Below are 21307 nucleotides of genomic sequence, written 5' to 3'. Positions count from 1 at the left end.
ACACACACACACACACAAAAGCACACATTATTTCTTGCTAAAAATAAAGAGAGGAAATCTAACTCTAGTCATCAATTTCAAGCTACATAGATTTTACAAATCTCTCTCTCTCTCTCTCTCTCTCTCTCTCTCTCTCTCTCTCTCTCACACACACACACACACACACACACACACAAACACACAAAAAAAGCCACACATTATTTGTTGTTGAAAGAAAGAGAGGAACAATCAAGCCATGAAAGCACAAACATATCTTTAGAAGAGGAATTTCTCTTTCATACGAACTCTTGTGTGCTACTAGGTGTCTACAATGGCAGGGTTTCTTCAACCGACTTTGTGGGTGGGAGTCCTTCCCATGTTGCCCTCAAAGAAGACAACTCCTAAGCTAAAGATGTTGAGGATAGGGATCTATTCAGAGAAAGGTTGCAGAGAGATGGTTGGGCATGACAAGCATGTAGGTTGTAGAGAAAAGATTGGGCAATAGCATAGACTGTTTTTTTTTTCGAAATTAAAGAAAGGTTTCTAGATAGAGAAGGGGATTTTTTGTGAGATGAAAATAATGAGGGGGGAAATTCTACCTTTCACATGTGTGAGATTATAAACATCAATAAGTGGGTCCATGCAATGATAACTCATGAAATAATTTACTTTTTATTCTCATGCAAAATTATCTTTCATTCCAATTCCCCCCCCCAAAACTACCATTTCTTGAACTACCAAAAAGTGTAATTTTTGTACCACCTATCCATGCTTTCACCCATACTTCTATGCAATTGTGGCTAATGACCCATTGATAACTTCTTGCAACACCCTCGTAGTTGGCCGATGTAATTGGGATATGATCTGGTATAAACAGGTTGAGTTTATTGACATTGTTATCCAAGATGTTTGATTGTTGTAACACCAAAAAAACACCAACTACAAAGATTGAGCACTATGGAATGTAAAGGATAGAAAAAGATATTAGCTCGATCAGTTAATACTATATCTCCCCAAAGGCTTCCCATTATTATGTTGGGGTCAACATCTCTTTCTTCATTCTCACTCCACGAATGAGTGTAAGGTCTCCTAGTCTGAGGTATTCTTTGAGGTTAATCTCATATTGAAGAAGAGAGAGTGTTAGTGTAGATAAAAATAATGTTAGTGTTTGAGGAGGTCAAAAATGGCATCCTCCTGTACCTCTCTAGCAATGGCCAGCTCATCGTATCTTTTTGTAGCCTCTTCTTATTCCCTTTTGGTAGTGGTGGCATGTGCATGAGTATCTTCAATTTGCTTAAATCTTTTTTGCTCTACCAAACTCTGGCTGGTGCTTAGCTGCTGATGTATGTGTCAAGCACTTGCTCTGGTAGCTAGCCAGCATCTTGACCTACATCAGGTAGGGGGGTGTTAATCCCATTTTGGATGAACAAAGATGCTCCTCCAATTAAGGACATTAATAAGTGTCATGTAAAGGCACTGTAAAAGTTTTATTGAGATACTGGCCACCCAAGTCCTTCGTTAGTAAGTTTTGGGCACCCAAGTGTGAATAAGGGCTAGTTGTATACAGGGCAATTCTCATAAATGAAATGACACAATCCCCGTTTGTGCTAGGATAAATCTTGTGCTTGAGAGAGAGAGAGAGAGAGAGAGAGAGAGCTCTAGTACATGTGCATCTTTCATACATGCATGTGTATGAGAGAGTGAGAGGTCGATTTCCTTGCATATGTGGTGTGAGCAACTCCACATTGGTGAGAGCGTGGAGGTGGAGTTCGAAGGAGTGGAGCTTCCAAAGCGAGATTGGAAAGCCTCAAGGGACATGAGATTGAAGCATTTGTAAGTACCCAACGATTGTTGTGTCTATTGCTTCTCCCGTTTGCGATTGTGTGGAGTTCCCTCTTGGGAGGTGCGATAGCCCATAACACCCGCATATTTAAATGGTAGAAAAAATTCCTTTAGGCATCTCCCAGCCTATACCGTTTCTTGTGGCATTCTTGGGGTCTCTACATTATTCCCTTCAGCATTATTTTCCTCTTCTACATGATTCTTGGGTTAGCATCTCTCTCTCTCTCTCTCTATCTCTCAATGTTAATAAAAAGAAGTAGAAAATTCTTGGAGGTAGACAAACTAGTCCCACAACACTTTGTGAGGGGCAAGATATTTCTCAAGTCCCTTCTAGAAGGAGTATCATGAGTAAACATCATCTTGAAATAGGTAGCACCATGCAACATAAGAATGGCATGTCAGAGAACATTAGAGAAACCCTCAACATAATTGGAAACAAAGAAATGACTGTGGCAAGGTGCAAATATACAATCTCATTTCTCGTGCTAAAGATGGAATCAATTCACTGCTCGATTGAACAAGATAAAAATTGGCAAAAGCAAATTTGATGAGCTAAAAAAAGCGGTAGAGGAAATATGAAAGAGGAATTCAGTAGTAAGTGTATTATAGAGTGCAAGAAGACAAACTTTTGCAGATAAATATGGGCATGCATGATGATCTACAAAATGTTATGGTTAGTGCACTACTTGAGGAAAAAATCTCATGTTATTACTGAGAATGAGTACAAGGATGTCTTTGCATGGAATTATATCAACATGGAAGGCATCAATCCAAGTTTCTATTAGCATTGAATCAAAGATGCAAGGCGATCAAAAATGGGACAATGGGTGACGATCACAATCTTTACGATAAAAAATTGGATACTAGTGGTGATCGTGATCCTAGCGACGATCATAAATTGGAGACACTAATCGATCGCTCGATATACTGACGATCATAAATTGGACACCAGACGATTACAATCATAAAGTGGCCACTGGACAATCACGATCCTGATGATCGATCCTGGCAATCAAAAATTGTACATTGGGTGATCGTGATCTTGATGATTGGATGCTAGACAAAAGAGTGGTAAAAGAAGCATAGAGGTGTTTCAATTCCTCTAGTTTAAGCCTTAAATCCCCCTAGAATCCTCCATTAATAACCCTTCCATAGACCATGGCTAAGCTAAAAAGATTAAAACCACTCCCTATTTCTAACCCAAGCATCTACAAGCTAGTCAAATGAAAGCAAGCATGTACACATTTCTCACCACACATAAGCAATCCATTACCACATGTATACAAACCAACCCAAGCAAGAACAGTGGTAGAAGCTTTAGAGAAGAAAAAAGAATCTTGTCCCATAGAAGAAGTTATGTCCCTCACATTATAATAAGTCACCTATATACAAAGGGATTTGCCTAGTGACCCCACTACGTAACACTTATGGGGTGCCCAAAATAGACTCTCATGCATATACAAGCCTTTTATGGTCAGCCTTCCATTGCAAAAGTGGACCCATCCTCCAGAGGAGTTCTAGAGACACACCATCTACATTACATATCATGTCAAACTTGGAGGTGATGCTATCGTCCCTTCGTAGCCTTCACGATATTGTTTATGTAGATGAGTGGATAGCCCACCATCACACTGCTCCTATGTCACATGGCCTGCCATATCGTTAGGTCTGTGATCTTGGTCCGTCGATTAGGGATGGAGCCTACTTAGACCTTTTCCTTGATAGCCGTGGGATGCGGCCTAGGGCAGGCAAGCCCCTTACTATTTCGCGATGTTCGCATCCTCGTATGGTGGCACATATCTATAATCGATATGTTACCGCATATGGGAGGATGCTGAACGACCGCCAGATTCCCATATACTTTTTAAAGACATTATATGTGGAGTTTGTCTCAGGGGAGGAGGTGGATTACACTAGCCATCGGCGGCCCCGACCGGTGTGGCGGTGCTGGCTGAGGCCATCTCCAAGACCAGGGTAGGAGGCCTCCACTAGCCCTTCGCGTAGCTGCTACTACAGATCCTACATTTGTGCTTTTGTCGACGGTCAAGGTTTTTGGCACCCAGGTGGGTATCGAGGTACGGAGTATGAAGAGCATCTAGCACGTGGTGCGCTTGTTCTCACGATCGATATCGACGACAAATGTCGAGGTATTTACACATTTATTACTTAAGTTTTTTCATAGTCATTTGTTTACATGTTTATATGTACTTTTCTATATTTTTAAACTGAGTGGCATGGTTGATTTTGTCACGTAGGGTCCCAAACCTACCAGTGAGAGACTCACTCAGAGTTGATAGAGGCGAGAGTAGAGATTTACCGCTTAGATCTACATTGCAGACGGCAGAGGCACCCAATGTAGAGGCACATCATGTGAGAGAGTCTGACATCCCAATAGGTAGGTTTCTCTTGTACGTAAAAGAGTTATAATTAAGGTCTAAAGTTATAAATTTCTTTAAGTAATACCTAAAGAAAGAAACTAATCAATTATTTATATGCTTTACTTTTTAAGTAGGCTCGGACTGAGGTAGAGAGTTCTAGAGCTGAGGCAGAGCAGCACATGATGATAGAGAGTGGATTGCAAACCATAAGGCAGAGCAGTTGATGCTACATGTTCGGGAGTTCCGTATATCTTCAAACGTGACAGTGCCTTACTTACCTCTATATCCACAACTTGTTACGTAGGTGTTTTGACGACCTCTCCCTCAGGATACACCACCATTCCTCCGTGATGCTTGACGCGCTCTATGCCTGGAGGACATTGACAATCCTGGTGGATATGCTCTGCGATGTGGACATTTTTTCCATTTGTCTTGCATCACCCAGGAGCTAGTATGCTTCTTGGCATGTCCCTCTTGCCGTGCACGCGTTGACCTAGCGACATACAGAGTTTTGGGCATTGAAAATCTTCACCTAGGCTTTGCTTGAGTAGATGCTAGGACTAGTAGGCCACTTGATTTAACCTCAGCTACTACTGGCTTAGGACTCCACGTCGTCCGATGAACAAAGATCACGAGCCTGGGGTTCCTCTAGAGATTGAGTGGAGTGCACACGAGTTTAATGCATACCAGAGAGTCCTTCATGAGAGCCAGCTCACATCACATGAGTGTGTGCATGGTGCTAGTCCTAGTGGCACCTCGGGTGATGGTGCTGCTAGTAGTGGTGCTTCTCACCATGAGCAGTGTGTCCTTACAGCAAAGGAGCTTACACGCGTAGAGTGGCAGGCACGTACCATTCTTGATTACAGATTTTGGGTTTACAGATAGAGACATCTTACAGTAGCATGACGTAGAGACAATGAGAGGGCTATATCAGATAATGGGACTCGTGAACTCTCGAGTACACCAACACCAGCTTATAATCCTGCCTTTGAGGCAGACCTCCCCATAGATATTTGACGACCCTCGCAGCCAACAGAGCCTCCTCAACGTGCACAACATCCTCGACGCGCACGTCGACTACCATTGAGACATGACGATATTGATTGGGTTCCCGTTGATAGTGACTAAACTCAGACTAGATGGGTTAGCTCACTTACATTGTACCTAGATTTATTGGCAGTGACTAACCTCATACTAGCTAGGGTAGCTCATTTTCATTATGCCTTGATCTTCTAAGTTAGTGGCTAAACCCAGAGTAGTTGGGTTAGCTCACATTCTGATGTACTTAGTTGATGTTTATATCATTATGAGTTTTTTAATTATTGAGGATCATTACATTTTAGTTGTGTTTATGTTTTTTTTTTAACACTTTAGCTACGATATTGTTTGCTGAAAATCCCCATTCCATTGTACCCAAACATGCTCCGATGGGGAGGAAACTTTGTGAGCATGTGGGAGTGGTCCCCCCCACATGCTTGCAAAGTTTGGTCACCATTGGAGAATGTTTGGGTTAGCAATTAGCACACTCTATGGATTTTTCAAGTCTCTTGGTGCTTAAGAGGCCATGGAAAATCCAGCTCTTCCCCATACAATCGTACCCGATGGTGACCAAACTTTGCAAGCATGTTGGGGGGACCCAACCCCACCTATTTGCAAAGTTTGGTTACCACCATCAGATATGTTTGGGTGAGAAATTAGCACCCAGTGCGGATTTTTAAAGTCTCTTGGTGCTTGAGAGGCCATGGAAAATCTCGCTCTTCCCCATACCATCATACCCAAACATGCTCCGATGAATGGTGACCAAACTTTGCAAGCGTGTGGGGAGGACCCACTCCCACATGCTTGCAAAGTTTGGTCACCATCATAGCATGTTTGGGTTAGCAAATAGCACCTAGTGCGGATTTTTCAAGTCTCTTGGTGCTTAAGAGGCCATGGAAAGTCCTGCTCTTCCCCATACCATCGAACCCAAACATGCTCTGATGCATACCAAATTCTGCAAAGCATGTTTGGGTTAGAAAATAGCACCTAGTGCAGATTTTTCAAGTCCCTTGGTGCTTAAGAGGCCATGGAAAGTCCCACTCTTTCCCCATACCATTGTACCCAAACATGCTCTGATGCAGACCAAATTCTGCAAGCATGTGGAGGGACCCACTCCCACATGCTCACAAAGTTTGGTCCCAATCGGAGAATGTTTTGGTTAGCAATTAGTACCTACTAGTGCGGATTTTTCAAGTCTCTTGGTGCTTGAGAGGCGATGGAAAATCCAGCTCTTTCCCATACAATTGTACCCAAACATGCCTGATGGTGACCACACCTTGCAAGCTTGTGGGCGGGACCTACCCCCACATGCTTGCAAAGTTTGGTCCCCATTGAAGCATGTTTGGGTTAGCAATTAGTACTCAGTGCAGATTTTCAAGTCTCTTGGTGCTTGAGAGGCCATGGAAAATCGCACTCTTCCACATACCATTGTACCCAAACATTCTCCGATAGTGACCAAACTTTGCAAGAATGTGGGGAGGACCCACCCCCACATGCTTGCAAAGTTTGGTCACCAATCAGAACATGTTTGGGTTTGCAATTAGCACCCAAAGCCGAATTTTCAAGTCTCTTGGTGCTTAAGAGGCCATGGAAAATCCCGCTCTTCCCCATACCATCGTACCCAAACATGCTCCGATGGTGACCAAACTTTGGAAGCATGCGGCATACCCAACATGCTCAGATGGTGACCAAACTTCATAATCATGTTGGGGGGAAGGGTGCCCCCCACATGCTTGCAAAGTTTGGTCACCATCAGAGCATGTTTGGGTACAATGGTATGGGGAAGAGCGGGATTTTGGATGGCCTCTTAAGCACCAAGAGACTTGAAAAATCCGCACTGGGTGCCAATTGCTAACCCAAACATGCTTCGATGGTGATGAAACTTTGCAAAGCATGTGGGGGGGTAGTCCGCACTGGTGGGTGCCAATTGCTAACCCAAACATGCTTCGATGGTGATGAAACTCTGCAAGCATGTGGGGGGTATCCACCCCCCCACATGCTTGCAAAGTTTCATCACCATCGAAGCATGTTTGGGTAAGCAATTGGCACCCAGTGCGGATTTTTCAAGTCTCTTGGTGCTTAAGAGGCCATCCAAAATCCCCCCCCATGCTTGCAAAGTTTGGTCACCATCGGAGAATGTTTGGGTACGATGGTATGGAAAGAGCGGGATTTTCCATGGCCTCTCAAGCACCAAGAGACTTCAAAAATCCGCACTGGGTTCTAATTCCTAACCCATACATGATTTGCCATTGGGTGTATGTATGCACATTGAGGTCATTGGTTGTGACATTTGAGTGTAGTATAGTACCGTTGCAGAAAATACAGTAGTTTGTGCAGGAAAAACCAAAGTGCTATTTCTGGTAAATTTGTGTGTCTGGCAAGATGTCAAATGATGGCATAAACCAGATTGTTACTGAGAAGCTTGATAAGAACAACCTCCATGCTTGGAGGTTCAGGTTGACAAACTTCCTGATGGGAAAGGGTTATTGGGACTACATAGAAGGTGAGCATGAAGAGGCACCGGAGATACCGAAGATCAATTTGACTATTGCAGATGTGAAAGAGTTTAAGGATTGGAACCAAGGACCCAGAAAAGTTATGTATTAGCTCTCTATCAGTATATAGGACACCATGATTAGGCACATACAGGATGCCAAGTCTCCCAAGGAGGCGTGGGACACCTTGGTAAAACTTTATGAACAAACGAATACCAAGGCATGAAAGATACAGTTGAAGATTGAACTTCATATTGTGGAGAAAAAGAGTATGTCTGTGAATGACTATGCATTGAAGATCCAGGGTATTGTGGAATCCCTTGCATCTATTGGTGTTTCAGTAGTAGATGATGATGATAAGGTGGAAGTCTGTCTACGTGGTCTCGGGCCACAATACAAGGTGTTCAAGATGTTTATTCAGACTCGGAAAAACATTCCTAATTTCACAAATTTGGTGTCTATGTTGATTATAGAAGAGAAGAGATTGGGTGAAGACCAATAGCCTTCATAAAACAAAAACAGTTCAGAGCAACAGGCCTTCTACACAAGTTCAGGAAGAGGACGAGGTAGAGGAGGATGTGGACGCGGCCAAGGAGGTGGCTGAACAGGTAATCAGAATTATGGCCAGCAGTAGCAACAACGACAGTTAGTCCCAGAATTCATAACAACAACAACACGCACGTGGAAGAGGCCAATTCGGAGGCAGGGGGACTCGGGAGTCAAAGAGGTCGTGGAAATTGGCAAAGGAAGTATAAAGATACACGTAGATGCTTTTATTATGGTAAGCATGGACATGTGCAGAGGCAGATTGTTATAAGAAGCAGGTTGACATGCAAAATGGGAAATTACAGCAAAACAACTATGCATCCTCGAGCAAAAACAATGAAGATAATGAAAGGTTGTTCGTTATGCAGCATGTCGTTAATGCCATGTCTGAAAATGTTGAAGCAGCACATAAAGATGATGTATGGTACGTTAATTCAGGTGCTTCGAACCACACGACAAGTCATGGGGAGTGGTTCAAGGAGATGAAAAACCTTGAAAGACCAAGGGATGACACTTCTCATCCAATTGCCCATGTTGGAGATGTGCCATTGTCTATGCAGGATGGCAAAGTGAAGTACCTTGCAGATGTACTTCATGTTCCGAACATAACAAAGAATTTGGTTTCAGTTCGCCCGATGATTGAGCATGGTTTGCAGGTTCGGTTTAATCCTGATGGTTGTTATGTTGAAGAATTTAAAGACAAGTGCAGGTTGGTTGCAAAAGGTAACAGAGTGGGCAGAATGTTTACATTGAATGTAAACATGCCTGAAGTGAGTGCTGCGATGGTTGCAAATAGTTCAGGAATTGTTGCAGACACAGACATTTGGCATAAAAGAATTGGACATGTGAATGTGCAGAGAATGAATTCTATGCAGACTAAAGGAATTGTAACAGGGCTGCCAAAGTTTAAAGTTGAAGGTATACATAAAATATGTAAAGCATTCCAATTTGGAAAGCAAACAAAGCATGTATTTCCACGTAATAGAAATGTGAGTAGAAATGCACTAGATGTTGTGCATTCAAATGTATGGGGTCCTACGAAGACCATGTCTATGGGAGCTACAGGTATTATTTATGTGACATTTATTGATGACCACACAAGGAAAGTGTAGGTATACTTCATGAAGGAGAAGGGTGAGGTGTTCACTCATTTTCAGAATTTTAGAGTTATGGTTGAAAAGCAAATAGGGAAATATGTAAAGTGCCTAAGGTCATATGGAGGGGGAGAGTACCTCTCCAATGAGTTCTCTGAATTTTTGAAGAAGAATGGTATTCGGAGATAGTTTACATGCAGATACACTCCGCAGCGAAACGGAGTTGCTGAGCGAAAAAATAGGCACATTGCTGAGATTGCGCGAGCATTGATGGAAGAGAAGAATATGCCGCATAGCTATTGGGCTGAGGCTGTTTCTACAGTAGTTTACATCATGAGCAGGACTCCAACTGCAGCCGTACATGATGTAACTCCACAGAGGAGAGGTTTACTGGCAGAAAACTTGATTTGTCTCATCTGAAAGTCTTTGGATGCATTGCATATGTGCATGTGCCAGATGAGCTGAGAACTAAGCTAGATCTAAAAGCTGAAAAATGTGATTATTGGGTATTCCCTTGAGCAAAAGGGATACAGGTGTTATAAACCTGCTACACTTGAGTTGAGGGTAAGTAGGGATGCTGATTTTTATGAGATGAGCAGCTAGTATGCTGCTGTGGAAAGAAGCTGTTGGGGCTGATGTGAGTGGAAATGTGGTTGCACAGAATGCAAGTAAGCAATCACAGTCTTTGAGTGGACCAGGAGAGTCCTCATCTAGTGGTTCAGTTGTTGATAGACCATAGAGTGGCAGGCTGCGTCATAATACCAGTCCTAACACCATATTAGATAATTTGGGAAAAATCCCATTCCCATTTGAAAAATGGGAGCATGGTGAACTTGTCCAAAAGTTTGTCAAAACCCCCTCATGTGATATATCATTGGAAAGATCTTGAAGAGTGGAATCTAAATCTATGATCTCCGACAAATTTGGAGTTAGTATGTTTAAGATATGTCCAAAACTATATGGAGTAATTGATTCCCAAAATGTGAGATTTTTCCCAAATTACCTAATATTGACTTTCCTGCTGCAAATGTGATTAGTACATCATGTAAAGGCAAAGAGAAAGTGGTTGAGCCCCTTAGTATGCCTAACATTTCTGCAGGGCATTCTCATGTTGATGGAGAGTCTAGTGGCTCAGAGATGAGCCTTGATGAGGATCTTGGGATACCAGTTATGAGAACATCTGGTGTAAAGAAGGCTATGGAAGCCATGAATGCAAAGCTGTTGCGAAGATCTAAGAGAGTGAAGAATCCTGTGCAGAGGTTTACCTATGATGGTTATGAGGCACATCACTATGCATACATGGCAAAAGTTGTACAGGTTGTAGAGCCCACATGCATTGATGAGGCTGTTGGAAATGTGTGTTGGGAGATAGCTATGGATGAGGAGATGGATGCACTATATGGAAATGAGACTTGGGATTTAGTGCAATTGCATGAAGACAAGAAAGCCATTCGATGCAAGTGGGTGTACAAAGTAAAACATAACAGTGATGGAAGCATAAGCAAGTACAAGGCTAGATTGGTAGCCAAAGGATATGCGCAAACATATGGCATTGATTATGAGAAAACTTTCAGCCCAGTTGCCAAGATGGCAACAGTGAGAGTTTGCAGGTTGAAGAAAGCCTTATATGGCTTAAAACAAGCACCAAGAGCATGCTCAGACAAGATTTCTGAATATCTTGTCACTATTGGCTTTCATGTAGCCAATGTAATGATTTCTCGCTGTATGTGAGACACAGTGATAGAGGGGTTGTGCTTGTTGTCATCTATGTAGATGACTGGATCACTACGGCAGGGGACCATGATGCAGAGATCTTTGATGTAAAGATCTTGCTTAGATAGAAGTTTGAGATGAAGGAACTGGGGGAGCTCAGATATTTCTTGGGCATTGAGGTGATTAGGTCACCACATGGTATTGGATTACTGCAGAGACAGTATGGCTTGGACATGTTGTCCAAGTATGGTATGACATGGTGTAAGCCTATCTCAGTGCCATTGGATAAGAATGGCAAGTTGATTACAGATTCAGGAGAGATTTTGGAGGATCTTACTATGTATACGCACATAGTAGGAAGCTTGATCTACATGATTTGAGCTATGCTGTTGGGTTAGTGAGTCAGTTTATGCAGGTTCCTCGGAAGCCACATTTGGATGCATTGAGACGCATACTGAGGTATGTGAGGTCTACTTTGCATTGTGGACTATTTTATGAAACTCGCACAGAGATATGTGTACCTGGGTACACAGATGCTGATTGGGCTGGTAGTATCTCAGATAGAAGATCTACTAGTGGCTTCATATTTTCTTTGGGGAGTGCTACTGTGACTTGGAGCAGCAAGAAGCAGCCTACGGTTGTTCTATCTAGTATAGAGGCCGAGTACAGAGGTGCTGCTATGGCAGCATGTGAGGTATCTTGGTTGAGAAAGCTACTTACAGATTTGGATCTATCAGTGGATAGACAAGTTGTCATTTTCTGTGACAACATTAGCAGTATACAATTGGCCAGGAACCCAGTTTTTCATGCTTGCATGAAGCATATAGAGGTCCACTACCATTTTGTCAGAGAGAAGGTTTTGGCAGGAGACGTTGACCTTGTTTATGTTAGCGCACAGGATCAGGTCACTGACATCTTCACCAAAGCATTGGGTAGAGAAGCTCCACAGATTCAGGGCTTCGCTTGGTGTACATGAGATGGAGTTGAGCTCGAGGGGGAGTGTTGAGATATCGAGCTCATCTAGTGAGGTGGTGGACATTGATGACCCGCCTGGGGGATAGGCCCCACACTTACACCACTGGCATGGTTGGTGAGGTCATGGGTGATATGCGGCCAGTGGGATGACAGGCTGTGTGACAGCCATTCTAGAGACTGGCATAGTTATAGCGCTAGCTCATTTAATTGGGCTCACACTATAGAGAATCCTAGTATGTATTTGGTGGAGTACCTTTTCATATGGTTGTACTCTTATCTTTGTATATGGTGTATTGAGTGTTGTGTGAAGAAGAAGACGATTTTCAGCCTCTCACCTTGTGTGTTCTCCTTTAGGGTTTTGTGAGTGTGTGTGTGCTTGCAAGAGCTCAAGCTCTCTTCTCCCCTGCATCTTTTTAAATGTTGGGAGCACCACTCGACCCAGTGGCCCACATCTTTGAACTGCTAACATGCTGTTGCAGTTGATGATGTCTCACGGCACATTTCACACTTGCACCCACACCATCATGCTCTCTCTTCCCGTTACCAGTCTCAAAGAATCACCAAATCACTAGGATAGTAGACTGCACATGCCACCTATAAACCCATAAAAAAAAGTATTAGTTATTGTTTTCTTTAAGATGTTGTAGTGAATTTAGTTTACTTACAAGAATATAAGAGAACCATAAGTTCTACCTGTAGAGCCAATAGAACTCTCGTGTGACCACTTGAACTGTGCGCCATAGCCATCCGACCAAACCCATCTCGCTGGCCACATGTGATATAGTCTCGTAAAAAATCATCATGGAGACGAAAACAGTGTTGCACAAAATGTGCATTATGTGAATGATCATCACTGATTTAGAAATGATACTCTTGAATAATCACACGGGCCTCAAGGGATACTCGCTATCACATCTACATGGGCCTCGGCATGTCAATAGCTAAAGTGGACCATAATAGCAACCTAGTGAGGTAAGCAAGAGAGAGGATTAGGACACAAAAAATCAAATAAGTTATTCAAACACGAAACAAATATTATGAAATATAACCATTACCTGCTCCGAGAAGTAATACTCAGATTGTATCTCCTAAAACGGCGTAAAGGTGTAGTTCTCTACAAAATCAACCACAAAGACGACCACGCCAATAGGAAACTCTTCTAGCATTGCTCAGAACTGAAAATCCTGCCACTTGGCATAATGATTGTGCCGTATATAGGGTATACCTTCTCCCTAAATGTGGCTGTGAAGTGACAACGTGGTGTATGTTTGTCCAGAGCTGCAACTTCCTGGACTGCCCACCACCCTGGAGCTGGTGTGTCACATATTCATAACGTCACCATGGCACTATCTCTTGGTCACTTGCATCAAGATGTACCATTTGTAGATGTGCAAGTGAACCACATGATGTGCAATTGCTCTCCACACAAGGCATCCTATGGAACTGGGCCTCCTCCGTGCATGCACACAAAAGAGAGTGGATGTAATCACGAGGACTATGAGGCAACTCTCTATGCCCACTAAGAGAATGGAACACATCATAAAAAAGTTGTAACTCAACATGGTAGCGACAACAACATGTGTCACGTTGTCATGAGTACCTCACAAACCAAGGCTTATACCCCTCAAATGACCTTAACCCAATTTTGAGCTCTGGATATGATGCCACAAACTGAGAATACAACTCTGACTGGGTCATTTCAAAAAAGCAAGCACTGTGCTCAATGAACACTCCTCTTGTCACTTTCTTACGCAAAGATTTCTTGAAAACTGGTGAGGCACGATAATTTTCCTCCCAAAAACTTTCTATCAAGGCTCTAGTGGTTCCATCTAGTCGGCGATCATGCCTAGCTACACGACCACTACTCGCCTACAGAGCACCAGCCTCATTGGCATATAAACTTTGTCGTCTACTAATAGACCCAACTCTAAGTGCGTGTGGTGCTATGGAAAGGATGCGAGATGTGGAACTCACCTTACCCTTCATTTGGGAGCTACTTATGGTTGCCACAATAGCCCGTCGAGTAGCCAAAGTGTCCGCAGTTCCTCTTCTTGTTAATTGTATAGGAACGATGAACACTTTGTAGCATCACCATCCCAGCTCTCCTCTCTCTTCGACCTCCAATGTCAGAAAGTGCCCTGCAGGTTGGCCATGTTGGGCAGATCGATAAAAGCATCAAGCACACATGTCTATGGTGATGAAGGCGTGAGGTCTTTGAAATAGGATTGGTAGATTGCATGGGCACGACGATGCTCTCCTAACTTTGATAGTTCTTTCCTATCCACACTATGGGCACCCCCAAAGGAGGGGGTGGGTTCTTATGGAAGAGAAGGGGGCTCACGAAGGGCGGGTTCATGTGGATTATCTAAACTAAAGGGTAGTGGGGGGGAAGAGGGCAGAGGGAGAGGAAGTGGAAGAGGAGGAGTAAGGCTTGGATCATCGCCAATAGAAGTTGTTTCTCGTTAACGTGATCTCCACTCTCTCTTTCTCTCACAAGCTACCCTTTTCCTCTCCTTCTCTTAAACTTGGTGGATGAGGGGAAGTCTAGTCCTATCACATTTCCGACTCCTACGACATTCAGAACCCATTCTCAAGGAAGATAAGAGAGAAAAAATTATGAAGCTCAATGATGGAATAGTACTAGAAATAAGTGTGGGATAGTACTAGAGATGTGTGACTATATAGGAAAAATAGGTTATCCACTTCAAATCTCATTGGATTTCCTATTTAAGATTGATTGGATAATAAAGATAAACTATTATCCACTTAAAAAATAATATTATTAATAATAATAATTTATAAGTCTAAATATTTATCATTACTAGATATATAAATATATCTTTAATTAAATTTATCTTTTGATTTATAATTATATAACTATATTTTCTTTTATAATGTATTTTTTTTAAATTTTATTCAAAGGTTTATCCTACACATAAAATACATTCAAGAAATATTAAATATTAATTTTTTTTAAAATTAAATAACATGAACTTTAAAAATAATATAATTTCTCTAAATCTAAAATATAATCCTTTAAAATTAGTGATTTTAAATTCTTTTATATTAATACGTTATATATCTTTTATTATTAAAAACTCTATATTTTATTTCTCTTCTTTTGAAAAATATAAAAAATATACTAAATTAACTTTTCCAAAAATAGGTTTTTGAAAAAAATGGGAAGGTGATGCCACGTGTCACATGCGTGCACATGACACGTGGCATTTTCTTGACATGTGGCACTATTATGACTGATGTGGCATGCCATGTCAGCAAGTGCAAGGTGGCAAGAAGATGTGGCATTAATGATGACTAGGATGATGAGGTAGGGGGTCAACTTGGTTGACCATGTTGACATGGATGGTGGAGGTGGCAAGGTGCTTATGTGGATCCTCTCGAAGCTAATGTGGACATAAAGTGGCATGCATATATAAGATTTGTGCCTACCCAAGCCTCACACATGGCATGATATATCTAGGCTTTGAAGTTTACCAAGCCTAGATTTCCAAATCTAACTAGGATTGGTTTTAGACTTGAAAAGGGGAGAGTGGACACAATATGGGAATTTTCACTTGGGAGGATTAAAAATGAACCTTCCCATATTCAAATTAAGCCATTTTTAAATAAATTCATGCTACCTATTATATTGATCCGTATAGTTTTTAGATTGAAAGATTCAATATATGATTTTCTAGAATTAAATTACAATTGATTTAATGGGCCTCTAACAGTTATAACAAATTTTCCAAAGTAAATCTACAAAAATACAACTGTTAGATTTGTAATTTTACCTTAGACCCACATTCTACTAATCTTCCTTAATAATCTAATCATCACTAGATCCATACAAATTGAGCATTTTATGGTAGATGTGGTGGGAAGACAAAATAGTATGTCTTTTAACAATTCTAATGCCTTTTAAATAATATAGAAAATAGTAGAACACATAAAACAATGACTCGATAAATCAAGTTAAGCTCTATGTGTGTGATATGCAAAGTGGAAACATCATATGAGTAATAATCTAAAAGTTATAGGTAATTTACTCACATTTAGTGTACCTATCCAAACCTCAGACATGGCCTGTATACAATTCTGGTTCCCAAAGAAAAGGGGATTTAAAATTATTGGATATTCGATCAGATTATAGTTTTAGGTACCCAAATTTGCATATGATGTTTCATTAGAAGACCTTGAAGTGAAACTCCTTGGCTAACTAGGAGAGATTGGCTATTCTTCTTGAAAATACATGTTTTCAAGCTAAATCCAATGGCGCCCACTAAACAAAACAAGATAACCTCATCTTGCAACCACCCATAAGACTTATGTCTGAGGCTTATTCATAACCTTTAGGCTCATGATTTAAGCTTTAATCTTATGCTTTAAGCTAATGTGCAAAAGTTATGCATACACATGTCACATAGGCATATGCGTAAAGATTATACATATGCATATGCCTCATAGGCTTATGCATGAGCTTATACATTATTCTAAATTCTTATACTATCATATGCCATTAGATGTGGCCATGGAGTGCAAGTTCCTCTATATCCACCACCGAGGATAATCTCAAACTTAATCAAGTATGTAGATTTATAAACAAGCATTGATATCATAAGTATGCATTAGTCTCTTTTCATTAAGCTTAAGGTGTATGTATGTTAACTTTGTGTACAGGTGGCCAACTTATGGGGGTGGCATCCAACAGTGCACAACCTATACCACAAGATGACCTAGAATTGCAAAGTTTCTATGCGGCACTATAGGATACTTGGAACTAATTGAGCTAGTTGCACAGAGCAAAGTGCTTGTGTGACTTATCCCCCTCTTTTATGTCAACCTATGTGTATTGCACACTTATTCACTTCCACATATCCCTCTCTCTCTCTTACCTTCACTCCACCACTCTCCCAACCCCTCTCACATCCATTATGATGACTCCTCTCCCCTCTGCTCCTCTAATAGCTAGACACACCCCTACCCCCTCTGGTCGTCCCACTGCCTGCCAGATCCCACTCATGTCAGCACAGCCATCTCCTGCACATGGCTCTACCTCTTATTACCACTCAGGGTAGTGGTAGTGGAAATGGCTCATAGAATTCTAGTGTAGGTGATTGGGAGGGAGGGGAATGTGCCTTGGTTGTTTTGAATCAGGTGAGTGGTCACCTAGATGTGATGTGACAAGGGGGCCATCTAGTGCACAACCTATACCACAGGATGACATAGAATTGCAAAGTTTCTATGCAGTACTACAGGATCCTTGGAATTGATTGAGTTAGTGGCATGGAGCAATGTGCTTGTGTGACTTATCCCCCTCTTTTATGTTAGCCTATGTGTATCTCACACTTCTTCACTTCCACAAATCCCTCTCTCTCTCTCTTAGCCTTCACTCCACCACTCTCCCTACCCCTTTCACATCCATTATGCTTACTCCTCTCCCCTCTGCTCCCTTAATAGATAGACACACCCCTGCCCCCTCTGGTCATCCCACTGCCTGCGAGACCCCACTCATGTCGGCACAGCCATCTCCTACACATGGCTCTGCCTCTCGTCACCACTCAAGTAGTGGAAGTGGAAGCATTCTAGTGTAGGTGGTCGGAAGGGAGAGGGATGTGCCTTGGTTGGTTTGGATCAGGTGAGCTATCACCTAGACGACGTGACATGATTTAATATTAAGTGTTCCTTGGGTACTGAGATGGTGACCCTTTTATGGATGAACCCTTTTATGGATGATATAAAGAGGATATTTTACTATATCTTCCGCCAAGTGGTTAATCAAACATAAAAAAACATCTTTTGACCGTGGGAAAAACATACAAATAAAGACTTTGCCAATGTTTGGTAGAACTGGGTGTCGTAAGTCGAGTCACGATCTTTGATGTCCATGGCAACCATTGTGCCTAATCTAGAGCGTGAGCTTGACGGGAAAGCATTGCACAACATTGGCACCGCGTAGGATTGCGGAAGAGGAAGGTGGAAGCAAGCGCCATGATGATCGAACGATGATGGCCTAAGGAGTGTGGATGGCTACCTACGTGCCCACTTGCACGCGAACCCTTAGTTTAAGATGCCCCCAAGAGGATTTGAACCCTAGACCTCCCGTAGAAAGTCCAAAGTCTTATCCACTAGGCTACCGCCTTGCGGACATGAAATAATATTTTGACCTCTTACCTGCTTCCTTTATTTGCCACATGAGCATGTTTTTTGTTTTGGCTTATGTACAAGTGATATGTGAAACTTTGGACTACTCTCAATATATGTTTGTATTTTTTAATGAAGCTTGTTCACGTAAATGTCTTTTAAGTTTTTAATAATATGTTATAATGTTGTATTTATACTTGATACACTTATATATTTTAAAGAGAATCTCTTGAAATCTAGATCCTCACCCTATTAAAACTTGTATTATATTAAGCTCTCACTTAATCATTACTTCTTTCTTCCTAAGCTTAGATCTTCCAAAAAAATCTATGAGGAACCTTGACCTTTGTAATAAGGCATATGTATACACTGTTTGCAATGTCTTTTATTTGAACACAACACGTCAAAGGAAAATAATTTTTTTTCTTTGTCCACAATTTCCTTAACCTATTTGTATAGGGTACATGATTTATAATTTTAGATGTGTCATGTACCATGAAAAGATTATATAATCACAAGAAACACAAGATTATTCACGAGAAACACACTTGAGAGCTTAGACGCAGCTTTTATAACTATTGTGTGCAACAAGAAGAACCTAGGTTCTAGTGTCTTCTGCGTCTCTTACATCCAGGTTTCCAAATTATTAGATTTTTAAAAAGTTCTTTAAAATTAGTAAGAAACACCTCCCACGAAGCATTTTCACGTGTTTAGTTGATTGCCGGACTCGAGCGGCAGGTAACGCGAGTTACGTGAGCACACAACTCACACATCTCGCACATGAGTTGCGTGTCCGAGGGCCGCCGACTCGAGCTATGCTGCTACAACCATGTCGTTCCCGTGCTGCCGAGGGGTTGCATCAGTCCCGTTAGAGAATCCTTAAATGGCAAAGTCTTAACCTCAATAAACTATATACTAATTAGTGTGATTATATGTAGCATTATATGTGCTACATTGATATTAAATGTATAATTTATTATTTAGAGGAGTAAGTCTGGTTCCTGATACTATACTAAATATAAAAATATATATATATATTGTGTCATGCCCACGTTTAAACAAAGGTGGTTAATGGTTGATATTAATAATTAAAGAAGGAATAAATGATAAAGAAGCTTTATTAAATATAGATTTGTCCTGTATCACGAATTTTGACGTTCTGGACTGCTGGATTTGTTTTGAAAAAATAGAACCTTGACGCCCACAACCAGCATAAAAGGAAGCTTGAGACCTTCCTTGTTTTCATGCCTCACCTTCTCACTCTGTCAATTCATCAGGCATGAAGTAAGCTGGTTTTCTGTAGTTTGGAAGTTACCATATATACTTATTAATTTTGCATTTATTCATTCAAGGGCAACTAGATGGCGACTTGCAAATCCAGTCAAGTTAGCCATAATAGAAAGTGAGTCGATGTCAAACTTTTGCTTAAGGTCCTACCTTACATTGCATAAGGCTCTACATTAGAGAAAATTTGCAAAATTAGAGAGGCCAACAGAAAGTTCGTCGATGTCAAACTTTTGTTTAAGGTTCTACGTCACATTACATTTGCTAACAGAAAGTTGGTCAGGTCGGATAATTTGCTGAATTCGAATGCCTGGAAGTGAAGTCAAACATTTTGCTTGAATTAGGTTCTTTATTTAAACAAATAGTAGATAGTTTGCAAAAATTTATGGAGGCTGATCATATGCTGCTGTGGATACAAACTTGTGTATGCCAGGGATCAGGGGTGCAGCATGTCGTCTTTCCGATTGGGGTGGGTGACCGTGGTGATGGTGGTGATGAGCCTCCTCTTGCCATCTCCAGCTGCTCCATTGACTGGAGAGCTTACGAAGAATTGCACCCAATTCACATCCAAGACGCAAGGGCCTTACTGGATAGACGAAAACATACACGAAGCCAATGTGAGGTGGAACGTCTCTGATGGTGTGCCCCTCAACCTCACCTTCCGAGTGGTGGACGGGGATCTGAGCGCCCTATACAACCGCTGTGTGCCCATTGCCCTGGCAAGGATTGATCTATGGCACTGTAGATACGATGGCCGCTACAGCGACGAGAGCCTTGAGCACACCGAGGGTGAGAAATGGCTGCGAGGCTACCAGCACACCAACTCCACAGGCTATGCCACCTTCTATACAATCTATCCGGGCAAGTGAAAATCATATGACATCTTTCACTCTTGCGCCATATGTCTCTGCTTTTGCTAACCATCTCTTTTGTTCGATGTTTCCTCTCCGGCTTTTAATCGTCACCTTTGCCTAGATGTAACGCTACCCTAGCCTCTTTTTGCAGGATGGTATAAAAGCCGCACCGTCCATATTCACGTGAGGGTCCGTCTCTACAACCCCGACAACACCACCTCCTACGAAGCCACCACCCAGCTCTACTTCGACGACGACATCAGCAAGGCCATATACAATAACGTCTACCCTTACAACCAGAGAGGCACAAAAGTGCGTGACACGTTCAACACTGACGATAGTCTGTTTACCACCAACAACCTCATCACTCTAGTCGGCAGCTACACCCATGGCAATGGCTACAGCAGCGTTATCGAGTTCACCTTACCCTTCGCCAAGCCAGGAAGCCTACAGTATGGTCGTGGTAAGGGTGTCCCCAGGGTGAGCGGCCTTGTCTCTTAGTTCTTTCATCGTAACTTCTACCTGTAACCTAAACACCGTTTACACAAATAACAGCGGCTCTTAATGTGACTTGAAGTATATATATATATATATATATATTTCATGAGGTCTTATTGCATTGCTATTCCCACAACGAATTTCACCCAGCTACACACCATACTAAGCACACACTAGAGTACACAAGGCGGTACGACCCTTTTCAAATATTGGCCATTTTATTGGACAAGTTGTGGGACAAACCTCACAAGTTAGTCGCTTAGTCGATTGGAGCGTACACCCTGCACAGCTTTGGTAGAACTGGACGTTGTAAGTTAAGTCACGATCTTTGATGTCCATAGTAACCATCATCCTTGATCCAGAGCGTGAGCTTGAAGGGCAAGCATTGCACACTGTTGTCGTCGGAGGATCGCCGAAGAGGAAGGTGGATGCAAGCACCATGGCGATCGAAGGATGTCGGCCTAAGG

The 21307-nt window shown here is 41.9% G+C and overlaps 1 protein-coding gene across 1 annotated transcript; it reads left to right on the top strand.

Moving 5' to 3' along the window:
• Positions 1–19478: 19478 nt before the first annotated feature.
• Positions 19479–20912, top strand: LOC147603196 (uncharacterized). Its single transcript, XM_086796801.1, has 3 exons — positions 19479–19488; positions 19922–20349; positions 20494–20912. The coding sequence occupies exons 1-3, from the start codon at positions 19484–19486 to the stop codon at positions 20841–20843; spliced, it is 783 nt and encodes a 260-aa protein (XP_086652927.1). The 5' UTR covers positions 19479–19483; the 3' UTR covers positions 20844–20912.
• Positions 20913–21307: the final 395 nt, after the last annotated feature.

Source organism: Cibotium barometz, chromosome 64 (genome assembly GCF_041138505.1).
Source record: "Cibotium barometz isolate CiBa-2024 chromosome 64, ASM4113850v1, whole genome shotgun sequence".
In the NCBI taxonomy this organism is placed as follows: Eukaryota; Viridiplantae; Streptophyta; class Polypodiopsida; order Cyatheales; family Cibotiaceae; genus Cibotium; species Cibotium barometz.
Note: the sequence above shows the minus strand (reverse complement) of the source record. Positions and strands in the feature narration are given on the sequence as shown.